The sequence below is a fragment of the Perca fluviatilis genome, chromosome 13, assembly GCF_010015445.1.
Source record: "Perca fluviatilis chromosome 13, GENO_Pfluv_1.0, whole genome shotgun sequence".
Classification (NCBI taxonomy): domain Eukaryota; kingdom Metazoa; phylum Chordata; class Actinopteri; order Perciformes; family Percidae; genus Perca; species Perca fluviatilis.
The window spans coordinates 7,740,676-7,754,441 of record NC_053124.1 but is presented as its reverse complement, the minus strand read 5'-3'; the positions used below and the strand labels follow the sequence as shown (position 1 = coordinate 7,754,441).

At 40.5% G+C, this 13,766-nt stretch overlaps 1 protein-coding gene across 4 annotated transcripts in view; it reads right to left on the bottom strand.

Moving 5' to 3' along the window:
- The window catches only part of trappc9 (trafficking protein particle complex subunit 9), a 298,975-nt gene that overhangs the window by 93,512 nt on the left and 191,697 nt on the right, over nucleotides 1–13,766 (bottom strand). For all 4 annotated transcript variants that reach the window (XM_039820002.1, XM_039820003.1, XM_039820005.1 and 1 more), the window contains one exon: nucleotides 5,050–5,203. In XM_039820002.1, coding sequence (XP_039675936.1) covers nucleotides 5,050–5,203 — 154 coding nt within the window. The remainder of the gene's footprint in view (nucleotides 1–5,049; nucleotides 5,204–13,766) is intronic.

The following is a 13,766-nucleotide window of genomic DNA, read 5'->3' as shown; positions in this document are numbered from 1 at the left end:
ACCAAAAAGTTCCTTCCCGAGAATATTTTGCAGCAGCACCAAGGCTCCGTCCGGCGCATAGCGTCGCCCAAGACGATTGTGATTGGTTTGAAAAAATGCCAATAAACTCCCATACCGGAATGCTGTGTGGACTAGCCAGACCCTCTTCCCCAGCGCTGTGGAGGAAGGTCTGGCAATGCGAGACTACAGGAGAACCTACAGTAGCAGTTACAGTATCTCTTCATCGGTACAGGCTGGATGTTACAGCAGCCTGAGCATCTGATGTTCTGCTACGAACCTCAGTGGACCCTCATACAAGTCCGCTTTGAAAAGGCCACGTTACATAATATGGGGATGCTCATTATGTATACTGACTCGATGCACAAAGAGCAGCCCCTGCTTGATTGTGGTGCATATACAGTATGATTCCACCAGTACAGGATACACAAAACACTACAAACTCCGTCATAACTGTCTTTCCTGACAGCACACTATTAATACTAATTTTTGCGTAAAAACATGGCAACATCTGTTTGCATACTAAAATACCACAAAATTATTTGAGCGTTTCTTATAAGATAGATATGCTAACGCAGAATATCGATATACACTATCACCGTACCTGACGACAGCCTCGAAGAGTGTTTTTATTTTTTGTTTGTTTTTAACTGTACTGTAACTTAAAGTTGGAACCACATGTGTTACATAAAAATGTGGGAAACTATAGGTTTGACGAAAATTGCAGGCAAATTTTACCCTGGAAATCTTGCGAGAGCACAATTTGAATTTGCTCAGCGAGTCACTCTGGCATTGAGTAATGATGCTCATTAACCGTGCGTTCATGGACATCGGAAAAACGTTTTTCGCAAGTGAAAAAGTCACCATTCACGTCACTTCCTGTGGGAATCAGAGGTGGGAAACTTCGGGCTGGATTTTGATAACCGGAGTTCCCCAGTTGGTGACGTTGTTGACAACTGACGCTTGATGGAGGCGACTTTGGTTCACTGAACATATTTTAATGACAATAATTGTGGACAAATGCCTCTGCCAAGAAAGATACCACAGACATAATATGTTTCAAATTATTCATAAATAGGCCTATGTATAAAAAACAACACATTATCTGTGTCTTTTCCCGTTCATTGTCCTCCATATAACACAAACAAACACCTGGCGATGTGCTGTTTGGATGCTCGTATAAGAAAACAGCGGCAAATCTTTTGTTATTGTGGCCTCCATATTTTCACACACCTGATGTTCCGGCCAGCTACCCACCCGTTGGTGGCAGTCATGCAAAAAGTTGTTATGCCAAACGCGCAATATAACAGAAGAAGAACAACACGCATCCCGACCATGTGAACGCCTGCCAGTCGGAAAAACAACGTACACAAGGGCGGTGCCTGTTATTCCGAGGTGGCATGAACGCAGCATAACTATGCCCTTGTAGGCGAGCTGCACCAATCACATCGGTGTATCTGATATAGGTGGGCCAGAGGCGAAGCTAAACAGATGACGAGAGTTTAATCTACCAGTTAGCTCCGCTGGTAGCTAAGCGTGCATGGGGCTCTGGATACGTCACCCGTGTATTGTTGTGATTGGTCGTAGTGTTATCCAATTGCGTGCAGTGAGATTTTCAAATGCATGCTTGGTGCCGCCCCCGAGTTGGGCTCGAGTTCATTACTCAGTGCCAGACCCTTAATCTTTCGGATTTGGGTCTGGATTTCCAGGCTAGGCAAATTGGTCTCACTAAACCAATTCAGGGAGTAGGAACATCTACAGAAGTATAAAAGTTTTGTCGTTCAAAAGTTTGGAATCAGCTGTTATAATGATGTTTGTCTTCTTTCTTTCAACAGCATAATTCAGACACCAAATTTATTATTTACATTTGAAATAGTTTAGAAGAATAATCAAATGAGATTTTTTAATTTAGATTTAGATTCAAACTTCCATTTGGTTGATGTCTCCACAGTGTTGCACAACAGGGAATTTTGGAATTGAATTGTTTTCCAGTCTAGGAAAGTGTAAGTGACCCTGTCGACCGCCATCTCCTGTAGGTAATACCCTGACTACGGAGAAGTACCTCATACAACCCCCACTTCGAAAAAACCAAACTATCCCTTTATGTCTGATTTTAAATGGATACAATTTAACATGGGTCGGGATATGGGTCATGTGAACACCACAATGTACTGTGGATGGGACTGCCTGCAAAATAAACTTTGTAAGCACAATTGGATTCATCTATCTGCGGTTTTGTGAAACAGGATTTAATATTCTAAGATTAAGCACTCCAATTAGGGGTGAAATCCACTTTCAGCTACAGTGCATCATCTACAGTATATTTGTGGCCAAAGGGTTAGGGTTACCCATCCAACATGTCCATTCCCTTAAATTGCTATAGAGCTGAACAATCACAGACACAATGTGTGGATGATCAACATGCTTGTCCACCCACTAAACTTACTGTCAGCAATCATTCAGAATTTGGCACTTTTTTGTTTGTTGCCTGGAACACTTATGTCTTGCACCACAGCCCTTCCTAGCAAAAAAAGAATGGACAAGTCATTGCTTATGTTAATTCTAGTGATAGACCGATTTTATCGGGCGGACGATATATCGGGCCGATATTTGCGTTTTTACGTGTATCGGCATCGGCCAATACGTGGCTGCTGCATTCGCTGATAGTTTTTTCCTGGCATTATTTACAGACAGGCATCCACAGGCAGCTCTGTGTTGCTGGAGACGCTGCACCCATCCATATGATACACATTGCACACATAATCTGGGTGATATGAATGTAAGATGATTGCAGAAGTGACACTGATCTGTGTTTTTGTTTATTATTTTTAAAGAAATGGCAGAGCAGATTCCGAAAACAAATCCAGTGTGGCAGGATTTAAATTTTTATGATGTAAATTGAAGGAGCAAAAGCAGTATCTGCTCCAAATACCAGCTCAAGAAAATCTGCAGCCTGTATCGGTCATCGGCTAAGGCTGATGGAAAAAAAAAAACGGTATCTGGCATCGGCACTTAAAAATCCATATCAGTCGATCCCTAGTTAATTCAAAACTTGGGAGACTTGGTGCATCTCTGCTTTGATTTGGTGCTTGGTTGTGAGCTTTATTAGCAGCTTTTCAGTCCAAATGCTTGCAGTAAAACACAAAGAGTGGGATGAGCCTGGGAGTCTTGACAGTTAGGAACCTACCTAATTTTTGAAAAATGACACAAATAGTGTCGCTTAAGGATTACAGCTCAGAACAATGCCTTTAAGGTAAGCTGTAAAATTTTGAAACAAGTCCTGAACTACACTTGTGTCTACTTTCTTGAAGTAACGTGCTGTTGCTTCTGGCTGGCTGTAATATCTTAGACAAACTGTTATCTGGATGTACTACACCAGCTCAGACAGCTTTACAGGGAGTTACAATAATAACTAACTCATACATTACAAATTAAAGTGCCTGTTGCTTTGCTCAAGGCCAACTGAGTGCTTTAGAGTGTGACACGCACTGTAATCAAATCTTTTATTTCTCGACTTCTTTCATGTTGTAACAGGAGAATCCACCCTGAAGCAGAATTTACATTGTGCTATTCCAAGGACGTAAGACAGCTGAGTCACTATCTACACACAGAAACGTCTCCCTGTGCCCGAAAACGATAGCATCAAGACTTAACTTGATAGCAATTTCAGTGTTGGGCAATTCAAGCTGAATGAATAAGTGACTTCACAAAAGAGATTTTCCATCCAAACTACTTAAATTTTCCATTATGGCCTTGAGAGTGTGTGATACCTCTTTCTCATCACGTACGTTAGAGGGCTGCACATTTCCAAATGTTTCTTTGTTTATGTCCCTATAATCCAGAAAAGTAACAGTGAGCTGTTTGCCGGTCTACGGAGCAGGATTTGTCGGTTGATGACGTACTTGCTAGAGCTTGTCTATATTCTGTTCAGCTTCAAGAGAAAACTTGTTTCAATTTACAAATTAACATATGTTCTAGATCTGATGTAATGATCAAACCGGCTGTTTTGGCTCTGATGCAATGATCAAACAGGCTGTTTCGGGATGATTTTTGCTCCAGTAAAAGGATGCTATCTTTGTATGTAATTTTCATTCTCCATCCCCGCCTACACGCTGCCAAATTACTTGTAGATAAAAACAATGCACATAATGAAGAGGGTGTTTAAGCCTTCACAAAAAGTATTATATATAATTAAAAAATATAATGGCAACTGCACTAGTTCAGAGATTAGATTCATCATTAATTTTACACCATGCACTACAACAATCTGACAGGCAGTTCTTAAATCTCAAACTGCAAACTATTGAATTATGGGCTGATACACGGCACTATATGCATGATGACTAGCAGCTCTTTTCAACAGCAGAAACTTTTACAGGAACCCTGGAACCTTTTTAATGGAACTCAGGGACTTTTTCATATTTTAGTTCATTTTCTTTAGTTCTGAAGGCAAGTGAGTTGATGGTGAACATCTACATGACAAGCCAGAAGACAACAGTATATAAAGGAATACTGTAGATACAGAGAATTGACTCCCTGAGGAAAAGCAGACTGCAGAGAGCAACATGCTGACAATGCTGTCAAAGATTACTGTACCTTGGTCGGACCACAAAGCTCGTCCGCAGACTAGGACCTATGGGAAAATGTATCATATTGATGCGAGTATGTGGCACAATTACCCACCCAAACATACACACACTACGACAGCCCTTCTCAGTGTCAGAGTGGCAAGTACTTCGCCATACACTTTCCCATCTGTCAATGCAGGCGAACAAGACCCCTCCTGGCCAGAGGGCTTCCAGATGTAGGATCCAGATGTCCTGTTTTCACTGATCTGACTGCCAACAAACAACACTATTCAACAAAATAATTTTGTTTGACCACCAATTGGAGATAATGACCTATTTTTTTTTTGGTTCAGTATAGACCAAGGACACCCAAATTATGAATGTAAACCTTTACCCTCTGTTTCTACTGGCTTCCTAGCAATGCTCAGCTCAGGCTGGTTTCTCTGATATAACTCTACCATACATGTAGCCACTGGAAGGATATGATGCTCCAACAGATGCCCAGCTTGCTGTTGATCTGGCAGCCCTGGGCATGTTGTCGCTCCTCCTCCAGCTGTTTGGGGTTAGTGAAGCGAGCTGTCTCCTGGTCCGGCTGTGGCAGACTCTCAAAGTCAAACTTGTCAACCTGGATGGCCATCCTGCAACAGGAGAGGGGAGAAGCACTTACAGATACAAGTTTCTGCTTAAAGAAAAAAAACAAAAACATGACATAACAGTTGCATAACTGTCATTGAAAACAAAGTTAATACAAGTTTTAAGAGACTTGACTCAGATGTATGGAGTTTGAGTGGCTGGTAGCTGGTATTATGGTAAAGCATTTAGTGTAGTTCTTAAACTAATGATTATTTCCATTGTTGATAAACTAGTCATTAATGCCCATCACAATTTCCCAGAGCCAAGGCAAGCATCTTCAGATTATTTGTTTTGTCTGACCTACAGTCAGAAACCCAAATGTATTCAATTCACAAGAATATAAAACATTTAGTATTCCCCATAGAAAACTAGTTATAGTTTTGAGCAATTATATAACAAATAGGTAGCAAAAGCCATACACAAAATACAGATAGTATTGGGTGTGGATGAAATTAGCAACATCAGCAACACTTAAAGCCCGGTCACAAGCCCCTGAAAGTAACCAGCAAGCTAACGGCTCACACATGAACAAGCCAGGAACATTAGCCAGGGTAAACCCTGACGAACTTCTGGCAAATTTTAGATTTGCTCTGCAAGTCAGTCTGGCCAAGAGCCCATTCAAGCCCATTTAAAAAATTTCCAAATCGAGGCACCAATCACAACCATTGAGGCGGGCTTTACATGATGACGATAGCGCAGCGATGGCGAGCAGCTTTTTGTTTACATTCAACATGATGGCTAACGAAGCGCAGCAACCCATTGATGCCGCTGTTGCTGCTACGTCACCCGGATCGTTGGTCTGATTGGTTGAGGGCACAAACCCAAAGGCGCAGGGGGGGGGGGGGGGGGGGGGGGGGGGGGGGGGGGGGAAAAAGGGGCCCCCCCCCCCCCCCCCCCCCCCCCCCCAGTTACAACTGAGAAGGGTCTGGTGTCAACCAGGCCCTAGTCACAATTTTGCATGTCATCCGCAGATTTACTTTGCCCTGATTGTGTGGATTCCATTGTAATGAATTGATTTTCCTGCTGAGTTTTGCCATTTTAAATGCTGGTGTGACCAGGCCTGAACTGCAATGGATGCGAAAACAGTACACTACAATGCACTGGCTCTTAAGAGCAATATGATGGCAAACATGACTGGAAAGAAAGTTAACCAATGTATACTACAATGACTCATTCAAAAAACAGCAAAACTATTTCAAAAACTCCATAGAATCTCACCTCAAGCCCTTCACAGGAGAGGGTTGGTTCATTGACAATCAAAAGTATATTTGGGTGAACACATTTAACAACTGACTTTATGCAATCACATATTTCTACTTTAACGCTTCATCTTCATCTACAGAATATAGCCGTGCTTCCATTTCTGCCTGCCTGATCAACCAATGTGGGCGGCTTTGTGTGGCTTGGCAAAGAGTTAAATTATTTATCTAGTCTGAACAAACACCCCCAGGCCCAAGCTCCCCCACCCCCTCTATGTTGCGGGTATGTTATTTATTAACAAGAGCCAGGGTGTTCGTTGCCCGAGGTTACGGCAAGAGTCACATCCAGGATTGAAGTCTTGTTGTACCAAACTAAGCTGATACCACATCTGTGCTCATTAAATGACCCCAAAGCCCACCTCTAAATACCCATGTGGCATTCAGGCCCTCCATTCAAAAATGGAAATACCAATTGGTTCTATTCTTTCTCTGCCTGCACAAATCTGTAGAGAGAGAAAGACCAAAGTTCCATTTGTTATTTTATAAATTTGTTAATTCAGTACAAGTAATGGTACCATTATTATGAAGTCCCATTGGGCTGCTTTCATGTGAGTAAGACTCTTAAGTAAAGCAAGCAACAAGCACGGACAGATAATATGCTCCGGTAAGCAGTTTTATGCCAGTCACAACGAAATGTAATTTGAAGCCTATTCCCTTTTTGGAGCATGAAGCCAGCCGTGTACGTCTGTTTTGTTTATCTTGCTTTTGTAAAATACTACTCTACATGCTTTGCATGCAATGGTTTTATGTTAAGCTAACATGGTCTATATATTTTTTGGTCCATGTATTGTTATGTCAATACTGTGTGTTTGTGTGTGTATTTTTGACGGTGGATTTGCAGAGAAGACTTCAATAAAGCGGTAGCAAGAAAGCCCCGATACTCCGTTTTGATCTCCACAAACTTCTAAAGTAAACATCTGGCTCCTAAGCTGCTGGATGTTCTACTTTCTTCACCAGGTGGTCGCTAACTTTGTCTGTCCGCTGCTTAATGCTCGGAAGGTAGTGTACAGCGTTTTCTGCGGCCTAGAATGAGGTTGATGAGGTCCTGAACCAAAACGGTGAAGTTATGGGCTTAAAACCCAAATAAATAAGCAACTTACTGTAGAAAGATGCTATGAGGGTTTAATTAATTGCGAATCTGGTCTTCCCACTATCTCAAAGTTGTGACTCACTCTAGTTTCCTAGCTTATTCACTGAATGCTGTTAAAAGCATACGACTTAGAAAAAAAGTCTAGTTTTGAAGCTCTGCTGATCAAAATGTATGTGAAAGGTGAAAGGAGTTGCTTGTAGTGACAAACACACATCCAATCATCACCCAACTTTGCAGTTCCCCTCAGCAGTACAGAGCGAGAAGTCACTGTCAAGTAAAAACCCATGTTTTTCTAAGGAAATGACTAAAACAGAGCCAAAGGAAATGGGATTATTGGACTATTAATGCTGATGATGCCTCGTGACTGCTGGATGTGGTAATGTGCAAATGTTTGCTGAAACGTTAGCCATACCAACTCTATAATATGATAATCTCAAAAATCACAGAATTTAGAGATACTTTTGAACTATTGCACAGTGAAGCATGGGCCCAATACAATAGCACTTTGCAGAAGAAAATTATCAGGCTCTCACTGGTGTCATGATGGGTGATAGGCTTTCCTTTAGGTATTTAACTGGGAGACAGACACCATCAGAGTCCTCTTCACACAGAGGGAACAGAGCATACAAAAACGTCAATTTTGGTCCATTTTTCCGTGCCCGTAGCACTCCTATTATTCCCTACTTAGAGAAAAGACACAATGTGACTTTGAGGTGGGCAGCTAACTGCAAATTACCTGGACATCCATCTCCACAGGAGGCCAACTTGCAATAAGAGGTTCCTATGAGTGTCGCCTCCCTTTTTTAAGCTTTGATAAATCACCGCTTTGACAGGTACCATGCTGATTAATGCAAATGATTTCTCACATATTTAATAGCTGCAGACACATAAGCTTGCAATTTTCATCCCGTTTGAAATGCAAAACACAGGATCCATGTATTGATCGGTAGGTTCATCTCTGGATTCCAGTTCAGAGGGCACGGCAGCTCCCGGAGGAGTCATTCTCTGGTGCACCGATAGGAAGATGGGCAGAGCAGAGTGTCGAAAAAAAAGTTCTCTCAGATCCAATTCAGTGGCTGGTTCAGATGATTTTTATTCACTGCGCAGTGGAGAAAGAAGTTCACAAGATGCTGTAGGATTCTCTCGGACCAGAGTGAGTTTCTAGCCAGGGTTTTATATAAGGTTACCGGAAACAACAGAATAAACAAAAGCTGAGAAGACATTCAACTCACAACCCTTGCATAGACTCAATACTGTGTGCTTCAACTAATGAAAAGTGCTTTGATAGATAGATAGAGCCCAGGTTGGCTCCAACAAAAAGGGTCTCACTGACAGTGGTCAATGCAAAATGCTTTGTTTTAACACTAAACTAGAGCAAAGGCAGACAGACTTAATTAAATCAGGACACACTAAAAGTTGTTGATCAGGAAAAAATAGTGGGAACTTAATCAGTGAACAGAAAAGAGGATATCAGGATAAAATGAGACTAAAACTATTAGGTAATTTTCTTCTACAAGAGTCAGACTAATTCAACTGAGCATTGCTTTGTTGTCTCTCAATAGCTATCGTCACTGAGCAATCAAATGATTTATTAAAACACAAAACAGAGATAATTTGACCACTGTATGGTTCTAGTAAATAATAATTTGAGTGAGAAAGTCTGATTGTAATATACTTCAGTATTTAGTGACGGAATACCGGTTTGAAATTTTAGGTAACACTTTACTTGAAAGCATCTACATAAGAGTGACATGACACGGTCATGACACATGAACCCTAACTCTAACACTAACCATAACTCACTGTAGTGACAGCGAGGAACCTTCAGTTTATCACGGACACAAAGATGTTGAATATTTGCTATTGTTGCACTTTCATTATGGCGTTTCACTGTGGTCAGTAGGATAACTTTTGAATTTCAGTTTACACTGTTTATAGTCTGTTTTCTGTCAATACGTGCCATCTGAGAATAAAGTGTTAATAATCTGTGTCCTTATGACAGCTTGTTCCACTGTGTGTCAGCCACTATTGATGTTTTTCAATCAACGAATCACATTCATAATCTCCATAAAATCCGTGGGCATTCATGTTCAACATCTGTGTCCCAACAGGTAACGGTACATACAACATCTGTGTCCCAACAGGTAACGGTACATACAACATCTGTGTCCCAACAGGTAACGGTACATACAACATCTGTGTCCCAACAGGTAATGTACTGACAACATCTGTGTCCCAACAGGTAACGGTACATACAACATCTGTGTCCCAACAGGTAATGTACTGACAACATCTGTGTCCCAACAGGTAATGGTACATACATCATCTGCCTCCCAACAGGTAACAGTACGGACAACATCTGTGTCCCAACAGGCAATGGTTTGTCAGCACGGACAGTGGTGTGTCCGAGCAACTGACCGATATAAACATGTCGGGAATTAACGTTTAGGCTTGCTACACGTAAATATTAGCATTACATTTTATCAGCGGTGGAAAGTAACTATACCGTACTTCAATACAATTGTAAGGCAGCCTGCTTTTAATTCAGTATTTCCATTTTCTCCTACTTCATACTTCCACTCATTTACAATTCAGAGTCAAGTATCATCGATTGACTAGACTATTTATTTTATTATATAAGTTACTTTGCAGTCAGATTAATAATACAAAATATTACGAATAAATAAATTATGATGTATGGTATGTATGTACGATGTTGGATAAAGATGACACTTTTTTGATACCGTGGTGAAATTCACAAGCTACCTGCCGAGTCATACTTCCGCTGTTTGGTGAAAGTAACTCGAAAGTAACGCGAAAGTAGCGTAAAGCATTAGAATTCATAGACAGTAATATTGTAATATAACTAATTCATCTCAAATGACAGTAACTAGTAATCTAAAATGCATTACATTTTGGAAGTAACATGCCCAAAACTGTTCGTTAATGCCCTAGTTTTGAAAATGAGGCAATAGTAATGTTGTGGTTGTAAGTTGCGAGGTTTTTTTCTACTAGGTTGCAGTTTGCACAATAAACAATGTTTACATCCTGTTTTATGCATTCTGATGCCTTCATTTATTGTAGAATTGTGTGGGGGGCAAAGCAAACCCTAAAGTAATCAAAGCTTTCAGTATACATGATGACATTTAAATGTTTTTATAATCTATGTACCCCTGACAGTAGAGTTGACCAGAATCTTAAAAACTACTGTGATTCAAATTGTTGCTCATACCGCCCAGCACTATCTGTATCTTACATGTCTGTTTGGTCATCATGCTTGGAGCACATGAGTATCATTACAGGTGATCTGCTGCCTCGTCTGTCTTACACACATTAATGAAAACACACTACATGAAAAACATCTTGATGAGTCCAGAGACACATACAGAACATCAAAATGAGGTGGAGGAGAAAAGGCAATGCAATTATCACACAGCCTTTACAACAAAGCAGGACACAAATTAAATAACAATTAAGACTTCAAAACAAAGACGACAGGAAAGCTCCTGTTCTTGCTGTGCCTGTGACTCCCTCAAATACACCCGCCTTTGAAGATTAGTTGCACTGGGCTTATGCCACTGACTGAAGTCCCATCTTCAAATGGGCGCTGCTTCTCATTCAGTCCTCTTCAAAAGCACAAATGACACATTAAGTCTAAAAATACCACTTTGCAACAATGCAAATGGGTCTTAAATGGGAAGACAGTGCCTGGCGAGGCCTGCGACTGGTTTTCTTTGGACAGGTAATTACTGAGAGCCAGATGGCCACATTCAAATTAAAGCTTCAAATAAGCTGCAATATGGAAAGGAATGTTTTCCAAAGAAGAAAACCGCAAAACATTTAGCATCACAGCAGCGAAAAGAGTATTTCATAGCTCCTGTAAATGTAGTTCACTGTAACTTGGGTTGACTGATTGACTTCATGTGAAACTGGCTGCATGTGTCTCATTTATAAAATCCTTCATTTGGTGGGATTTTATTTGTCAATTTGAGTGGTGCGTCTGCATTAGCTGCTAACTTGTAATACTTTTTGAGACTTCATACTACACATAAAAATCAGTCTCAAAGGGATATCTTTGTTTTTTTGGTCTTAATTTTAAGTAATCAACTGGGGAGGTTTGATGTTGATATCTGTTAGTAAGTCTGGATTAACAGAAGCACATTTCCAGGATAATTGCCTGACAGCACCAGATGCCATTCTCAAAATCACTTCGCTTCGGGAAACAAGTTTGAAAATTTGGATATCGTGCAATAAGGCTCGGTTCTTTCGGGGAATGAGAGATGAGCGCTTTGGACATAGGTCTGGCAATGACTACTGTATCTTAGTTATTTTTTTCACCTATTCACTGTACACTATTATGCTAATTACTAAATTTGCCCAACAAATTTTAGCAACCAAGCTTAATTTCATCCACTAGGCCTGTAGATGACATTTCAATCATAAAAGTTCATAAACAACATTTCTGGGTCCAAGAAGTTACCAGTAGACTATCAAGGCTAACGGAGACAGTACATTTACATTGCTTATAAGCGGCTATTTGTGTTGTTCTGTATTCGAAAGTGCTCACTTCATGATACTTGCCAGTTTGTACTGAGCCATGGACTAGAGTTGGTAACAGTGTTGTAAACAACTATTACTAGTCAAAACAAAATTCCAAAATAACAGTTTTATGACTTTGGGAATGACAGTTATAAACTTCAGAACTAAACTGATACAGGTTTGAATAACTTCATGAAGATTTAAAGAGGTCAAAGCTGCTGAGCCAATAGTTAGTTTAATAGAAGTCTTCCCGTCTTCAACTAACAAGTATCATCATTGTAAAACTGTTAATTTTTTTTTAATTAGTCTTATAGCCTTTAAAATACATGGAAAAGGTGATGAATGTCCATCACAATTTCTCAGCCAAAGAGGGGCAAAAATTTTTGTCCAACCAACAGTTCAAAACCCAAAGATATACAATTTAAAATAATATAAATGACTGAATAGCAGCAAATAAACATGAATAATCCAATGGTTGATTCTTTTGGACGTGACTGCTTGGTTAATAAACTGATTTCAGCACTAGTTTTGGGTCTTCCCCCAGAAATTTGTTCATTGCATTTTGGATAAGCCACTAAAAAAGCATGAGGCGCATGAGACACAATACATGTCACCATTTGAAATACTGCAGAAACCAGGCCTTAACTGAAAAAAGTGCAAAAGTAGTACTGGGTTCCAAGGTAATAGCAACCTGACGGCAAACATGATTTGAAAACAAGTTCACCACTTGCTACTGCAATGAAACTTAATGGAAACCTTATTTAAAAACATCAAAACAATTTTAAAAAGATTATAAAACCTATTGATGTACCAGTGAAGCAGTGGAAATGAAGAAGTCCATAGAGCAGTAGTTGTAACTTTAACAAAGACCAACCCCCAGGCACCCCTAAAAGTGCTTTCTACTGAGGCAGGAGAGCATTACCAGGCCAAGCTCTCCCACTACCACTCCCACCATCTTCTTTTTCCATTGATTTGACTGTGGAGTCTTTCAAGGATTAGGCCATATCTGGAGACTAATCTAGCCTATTACGAGGCTTTTAAATAACAACCTGTGCTGAGCCGGAGCCACCATGGAACATCTCTAGGCCTAATTCCCAGTCCATTTTACCTCCGTGCCTCCCCCCAGCCCCTTGCTGATAACAGCCTACTTGGCCTTTATTTCCCTGGCCGAAAAAGGCAGCAAGGGTAGATAGGAGATTGGATGGATGGATGACCGGTTTCATCCAAATTTCTATCTGCTCAAAATGGGTGAGCTGTGAATCAGTAAGTGTTTAAATAAATCCTACAAAGACATGCACAGATGAAAGACGAACCTGCAGAAATAAGCAATGGTATTTGTGTCCATGCATACAGATAGAGAAGTCTATTTTCTTGTCAGCATGTCAGTCTGCAGGGTTTACTACTGGCCAAGTGGCATATGTGTCAGGTGTAAACAATGTTTTGAGGTTTTCTAGGCTGAATCCATTTGGAATTTGGATGGCTCACAATGGGCTTGACTCTATGTGAGCAGCGGCAAAGCAGAGGTGTGGAAGAGAGATTTGTGCTTGCTCAGAGCACATAGCAAAAGGCACAGTCATGTGCTGTGTTTCTTCATGGATCTTACCTAAATATACAGTGGGGCAAAATGAGAGAGGCCTGTCATTTTCATCATAGGTACACTTCAACAGGAAAAAAAATCCA